Source organism: Neoarius graeffei, chromosome 20 (genome assembly GCF_027579695.1).
Source record: "Neoarius graeffei isolate fNeoGra1 chromosome 20, fNeoGra1.pri, whole genome shotgun sequence".
NCBI lineage: Eukaryota > Metazoa > Chordata > Actinopteri > Siluriformes > Ariidae > Neoarius > Neoarius graeffei.
In genome coordinates, this window is record NC_083588.1 from 8,461,362 (window position 1) to 8,468,492 (window position 7,131).

At 41.8% G+C, this 7,131-nt stretch overlaps 1 pseudogene and 1 gene segment (V, D, J or C); both read right to left on the reverse strand.

The window, feature by feature from the left end:
• Positions 1-1,162: 1,162 nt before the first annotated feature.
• On the reverse strand, positions 1,163-1,674 carry LOC132869420 (Ig heavy chain V region 914-like; annotated as a pseudogene).
• Positions 1,675-6,686: 5,012 nt separating this feature from the next.
• On the reverse strand, positions 6,687-7,131 carry LOC132869155 (Ig heavy chain V region 914-like). The segment is given in 2 exon segments: positions 6,687-7,003; positions 7,089-7,131. Coding segments are annotated over 2 exon segments (360 nt in total).

A 7,131-nucleotide genomic window follows, 5' to 3' on the forward strand; every position in this document is an offset into this window, starting at 1 on the left:
CGATCCAAACACTCACAGGGGGCAAGAGCCAGCAGCAGCAGTGGAGCTGAAGCAAACATGTTTGTGTTGAAGGAGGACGAATGAGAACCGCTTCCTCTCGAGATAAGCACGGTGCTAATATTACAAGAGGAGATGGAGATTTGCATAAACATCACAGAGGAGCTGTGTTGAGTGCAGCTCTGCAGATGTTCATCACAGTCACATCACATGTCTCGATTTAGCATCACTTTAATGTGGGAAATAATTTATTTATAATTATTATGAGTAAGATTTTTTTTGGTGAAAATAATGGTTCATAAATAAATAAATGATGCAATTCTCCCTTCTTATTTTGGTTATCATGAAAAGTAAACTGAATTTTTGCCATAATACATCAAAATAATAATAATAATAATAATAATAATTATGATGAGAAAAAACAAGCTTTTATATCATTATCAGCCCTGTTCAGACTGCACTGTTGAGAATTGCACGAAGACAGAGATCAATCTCATGTGTATGAAGATCCTAGTTCATGTTTTTTAATGTTTATGATGGCAATGTTAATTCTTGAAGTTTCATTTATCGATCCAGAAGAGCAGTACATCACTGAACCCCTCATTCTAATGGTGCTGGTTCTCAACTAATGAGCAGCGTTATTTGTTGTCTTGTGGACTCCTGGACACAAATCATTCTGGTGTTGCTTGGAGCACGAATTTAAACAGCTAAATTTGTGAGATTATTTTGTCATTGTGCACTGTGTGAAGTGAACATACTTTCCAGGCAAAAAGAGGCACAACTTCTGAGCTCTTTCACATCTGTAGACGAGGAGATTTACCTCCAACTGATCAGACTAGTTTAGAGAACTGGAATATGATCATTATTAAAACTGTTAAAGCCAAACTTTCAGTGTCCAAAGACAGACATTAGGTTCAAATCGTAAACTGTGATGTTCATATCACCTGGCCTTTGGAGAGTCTGAATGCTGCAGTAACACTTCACCTCATTCACATTAACTATGGATTGGAATGGAATGGATTGACAGATTATTCATGATGGATTAACTGTATATTCAGCTCAGGACAAGATATAATTTCATGTTGAGGCCAAAGATGAAACATGATGTTGATTTCCCTTTGTCTTTGAAATACAGAGGGGTCTGAACCCTGTGAGCTCATTTATATCAGGTGTCCCTGGGGACAAGTGGACTGCAGGGAGATGAAAATGAACAGGGATGTTTTTGTACAGGGCTGCAGGGAGTCTGTAGTGCTGTGTATCTGGCGCAGTAATACACAGCCGTGTCCTCGGTCTGAGAGTTTTGTCCTCTTAAATAAACTGTTCTGCTGGATGTGTCCTGGCTGAAACTGATCTTGCTCTTCACTGTATCTTTGAGATTAGTGCTACCACCACTACACAGATATCCGAGCCATTCCAGAGCTTTCCCAGCAGGTTGTCGTATCCAGTGAAACAATAGCTCGACTCTGAAGTCTTACAAGAGATGGAGAACGACTCTCCAGGTTTCACGAGCACAGAGGCTGACTGAGTGAGCTCCACAGCACCAACACCAACTGAGAACAACAACAATAAAACATCATCAAATCATTTTCCCAACCAGGTATGAAATCTAAACTCATTCAGCCAACATGGAGACTTACAGAATGCAGCTGTGAGCAGCAGCAGCACTGATGAGAGCATCGTTGTTTGGGATAAAACTGAAGTGAATTAAACTGTTCAGCTGCTCTCCTCCTCACCACACACACACACACACACACACACACACTCCCCAACCTCATATAAGAGACCTCAGTGAAGGATTTGCATCAAATGCATCACATGACCTTGAAGACTCGGCTTTTAAAACTAAACACTTGCGTATCTCTGTGACCAACTGATTCAAGTTTCAAAGTGTTTCAAAGTGTTTATTGTCATATGCACAGTAAGGAACATGTCCTCTTGCACAATGAAATTCTTAGTTTGCCATCCTCCATGAGTGCCAAATTACAACAATAAATAGGTGGAAGAAATAATACAAAGTTAAGCCAATATAGTGCAAAATAAAATGCAAAAAAAAAAAAAAACAAACAGTATATTACAAAATAAAGGTAATGTATTTACCTTTTTTCCCCTTATTTACCTTAGAGCCAGTCACTGAGGGTGGGGTGCAAACCAAGTGTGGACAGTTTATGGGTGAGTTTGTGGGGATGACCCTGTTGAAGGCAGAGCTTTAGTCAACAAAGAGTCTTCTGATGTAGGAGTCTTTGTTTTACAGGTGGGAGAGGGTATAATGGAGGGCAGCAGCGATGGCATCTGAGCTGGACCTGTTGGGCCTGTAGGCATAGTGCAGGGGGTCCAGTATACTGGCTTGAATGTGGGCCAGTACCACTCTCTCAAAGCACTTTGAGATGAATGGAGTGAGTGCTATCAGCCTGAAATCATTCAGGCAGGTGGGTGGGCTCTTCTTGGGAAGAGGGACAATGGTTGTGGTCTTGAAGCAGGAGGGAACGGTGCTCTGGCTGAGGGAAAGGTTGAAGATAGTGGTGAAAACATCAGCCAGCTCATTGGCACATACTCTGAGGGACCGCCCAGGGATGTTGTCTGGTTCTGCTGCCTTCCTGGGGTTGATCTTCCTCAGAGCTTTGTGTACCAGGCCTGATGAGACTGTTGATGGTGGTGGTGGTGGGGCATTGGTTGGTGCAGGTTTGTGTGCCTCTTCTATGTGCTGTAGCTGGAGGTCTCAAAGCGGGTGTAGAAAGTGTTGAGGTCATCCGGCAGGCTGTCTGTGGAGCTGATGGTGCTGGTCCTGAAGTCTGTGAAGTGCTGCAGGCCTTGCCACATCCGCCCAGGGTCAGCAGAAGAATAGAAGCTGTCCAGCTTCTCTCTGTACTACCTCTTGGCTGCTATAATGGCTTTCCTCAGTCCAGACTTTGCCGCTTTGTACTCCATTTCATTGCCTGATCTAAATGCAAGAGCGTGAGCATGCAACATGCATCATACCTGCCTGTTTATCCAGGGCTTTAAGTTGGGGAACTTCCTGATCTGTATGGTGGGCATGATGTTGCAGACCCTCACATTTCTAGACCAGCGACTCTGACAGTAGTTTCGGCTACAAGGTTGACAGAACAGTGCTTGTTCTAATATGTTTTCATTTCTAAATAATTTACACAGACATATCATGGATGCTCCACATAAATTTATTTAAAACATGGGGAGGAGATTCATCTGATGGAGAATGTGTGGCTTTTAATGGAACAGAAGCCTCTTTATCATTTACTTTATAGAAGCCGTGTCTTCAGCTTTCAGACTCTTCACTTCGAGGTACAGAATGTTTTTTCTGGTGTCTTTAGTGATGGAGAACTGGCCCTGCAGAGACTGAGCAAATATCCTGCCAGTGCCAGTGTCAATGCATCCGATCCACTCCAGTCCTTGTCCTGGTTTCTGACGGATCCAGTGCATGTAGTAGCTGCCCATTGAGAATCCGGAGACAGTACCGGACAGTGTGACTGACTCTCCAGGTCTCTTCACCACAGAAGCAGAGGAGGTCAGGGACTGTCCATAAGAATCTGGAAGAGAAGAGTATAACTCGGTAATGTTATAATGTTTATCAGGACAGAATGGCTCTTTTTCCTTCCAGTAATCTCATGAAAAATCTGAAACTTACATGAAATGAGTCCAAATAAAATACACTGTACTAAAATCATCCTTCTCTGAGTTCTGCTTCAGACAGATATAAAGTTTATGGGAGTGTTATCTATCACACAGCTCACTGGAAACGAGAAGAGCCAAGAACATGCTGTTTATAACCGACTCTATTTGAATAGGGAGTGTCCATGAGCACTATGGATGAATTAAACCCACAACCACAAGCTGCTCAGTGTAGAGCTGAGTGGATGATTAGAAGGTTCTATGTGGAACCCCACAACAGAATGTTTCACGGTTAGAAAGAGTTGAGAGTAAAACCATTTTTAGAAGCTGAGAACCCTTAATCATCCACAGAACCTTTAAACCATTCGAATGTCTCCTAATGGGGAAAAAAGGATATGATTTTATACAGTGTAACATCATACAGATTGACATTTCATCGGAAAAGTTTAAACAGGGGTTTATTTGTATAAAATTAGACAATCGATCAACTGCCTTATTTCAATCTTTATGAATTTACCATGAAATCAGTTTCTCCAGAACAAAGAGCCTTGTCTATCAACACAACACAGGTTGCTGATATGCTGTATGTAATTCTGTTTAATCTGAGGGTCATGATTCATCGCAGAATGTGAGAAGAAAAATGGCCTGAATGTGCAGAGAGCAACAGGTTGAGATGGTGGAGTTTGCACAGACTGCCCTCTAGAGGCACAAAAGTGCTGTTGTCAAAATATCCAGACCTGGAAGGAGAGATTTAAAAAAAAAAAAAAAGGTTCAAATGTTCTTGCTGTCAGTCAAAAGGTCTCCCATGGAGCAGCGATACAAATGAAGGAAGTCTGAATTCCAGAATGGAGCATTTGTATCAGCACGGTTTAAAAGAGAGAAAGTGCTCAGTATCAGTGGGAAATTAAGTAATTTATAACCGTGTTTTTATGATGGAGTTTGTTCTTCACTCTCTGTGATGAAGCTTCTTTAATGTCATTTAAAGAGCAAAATAAAGAAACTTCCTGAAAGATGAAATGCACTGACACCACAGTTCTGCTGAATTACTGAATCTGCTTAAATTGTTGATTTATGTTTTGTGGTTTGTTTGTTTGTTTGTTTGTTTTTTAGGTCAACTTGCTGAATAAGTTTTGTATCTTGTGGACATGTGAATCTTCCACTAAACCTGGTTGAGACTAGAGGTGTGTATTGGGACTGGGATGACTCTTAGTTTGTTGGGTGAAGAACCATCAGAGCCACAATTCACACGCCATGCTGACACTGATGCCCTTTCTACCTCTGGGAGTTTTTCCAGTGTTTCCAGGGGCAAAGTTCATTGATATATGTATCTATTTTGAAGAAAAAAAAATCTAGTTCAGACAACTCCTACATTTGTTTTAAATCCAGAAACACGTAGATATTTGGAGCAGTAAACAGATACAGAGAATGTTTTCCTGTCTATCAATTACAGCTGAAGCAGCTTCAGTTAGTTCAGATACAATCTGTATCTGGTTTTTGTACAGCTGCTTCCTCAGCTCCATAATCAAACTCTGTGATGGCTGGAAGTTCTGGAATTCAGTTGGGTGATATGAGTTTTAGCTGAGCAACGAGTTGATTTTTATGCAGAGCAAATAAGAACAGGATGGATTTGCATCGACATCCTTTTAACCAGTAGAGTCAGGTCTATAATATGAAGATCCACGGGCTGATTTTGCATGTGCCGAGGATGAGAGCGATGACACATTTTACAGTTTGTCAGTTCAGTTTAGTGGTTGTTTTTAATAATTGGTGAACATGCAAGTGACCTTCAAAGTTCTTGTAATTTAGTAATTTCCTTCACTTTAGAGATGGTTGTTAATTATGAATGAACGTATTTTATGGAACGACTAAATGTTTTTAGTCACTGTCGATATCAGTGTTTATAATATACATGTTGAAGGTGTCTGAATTGATATGTTGAGTGTGTAACTGTTGTTATTTAGACGATGTCTCTGCTCCTAATTCTGAGAGATAATACTTGCTTTTTTTTCTGAAATGGGAAAAGACACAAGTTTCATGAATTTAACCTCAGGAGAAGTGAGATACTGCCCTCTAGAGGTGCAGAAACATCTCATCTCATCTCATCTCATTATCTCTAGCCGCTTTATCCTTCTACAGCAGGGGTGTCAAACCTGATCCATAAAGGGCCGTGTGGCTGCAGGTTTTCATTCCAGCCATGCAGCAGCACCCTGATTTGGCTTATTCAATCAACTGACACACCCACCCTTTAATCAAGGGTGGGTGTGGCTGCAAGTATTTGACTGTGTGAAGACAGTTCAGTTGATTGAATGAGCCAAGTCAGGTGTGCTGCTGCATGGCTGGAATGAAAACCTGCAGCCACAAGGCCCTTTATGGATCAGGTTTGACACCCCTGTTCTACAGGGTCGCAGGCAAGCTGGAGCCTATCCCAGCTGACTACGGGCGAAAGGCGGGGTACACCCTGGACAAGTCACCAGGTCATCACAGGGCTGACACATAGACACAGACAACCATTCACACTCACATTCACACCTACGGTCAATTTAGAGTCACCAGTTAACCTAACCTGCATGTCTTTGGACTGTGGGGGAAACCAGAGCACCTGGAGGAAACCCAGGCGGACACGGGGAGAACATGCAAACTCCACACAGAAAGGCCCTCGCCGGCCCCGGGGCTCGAACCCAGGACCTTCTTGTTGTGAGGCGACAGCGCTAACTACTACACCACCGTGCCGCCCGGTGCAGAAACATTTACACATTTATTTTAACTGTTCTGTGAAATGAATGAAACGTTCAATCTGACGAATCTTGAAAGAATATAATTTGAATACAGTTCTTTGATTAAAACTTAATTCCAGTGAAATTTATTGAAAACATGGGCAGGAGATTCATCTGATGGAGAATGTGTGGCTTTTCATCGAACAGAAGCCTCTTTATCAAATACTATAATTTTCAATCAAATATTTAAGGATCAGTAAAACAGGATTGATAAGTTTTGTATCTTGTGGACCTTCTGTTATACTGTACACTGTATGAGGTGTTTTTGTACAGGGATGTTGTTGATTTGTCTCACTGTGGTCTTCGAGCGCAGTAATACACAGCTGTGTCTTCAGTCTGCATGTTCTGCCCTGTTAATGTTACTGTGCTGCTGGACGTGTCTCTGGAAACCTGAAACCTGCTTTTCAGTTTCTCACTGTAGTAAGTGCCACCAGTATAACATATCTCTCCGATCCACTCCAGAGTTTTTCCTGCAGGTTGTCGGATCCAGTTTGTACAGTAGCTGCTATCAGTTAATGAATATCCAGACACTTTACAGGTCAGAGTCAGTGACTGACCAGGGGTTAATACTGTGGATCCGGTCTGGATCAGCTCAACACAGTGAACACCTGGGGAAAAAAAGTTATTGTAATGAAAAGCAAAAAAGCGATCACAAAAAAGAGCGTATTAAATATCAAATGTAAAAACACTTACAGTGTACGGCTGCCAGCAGCAGCAGGAGGGATGTAGAGATCAT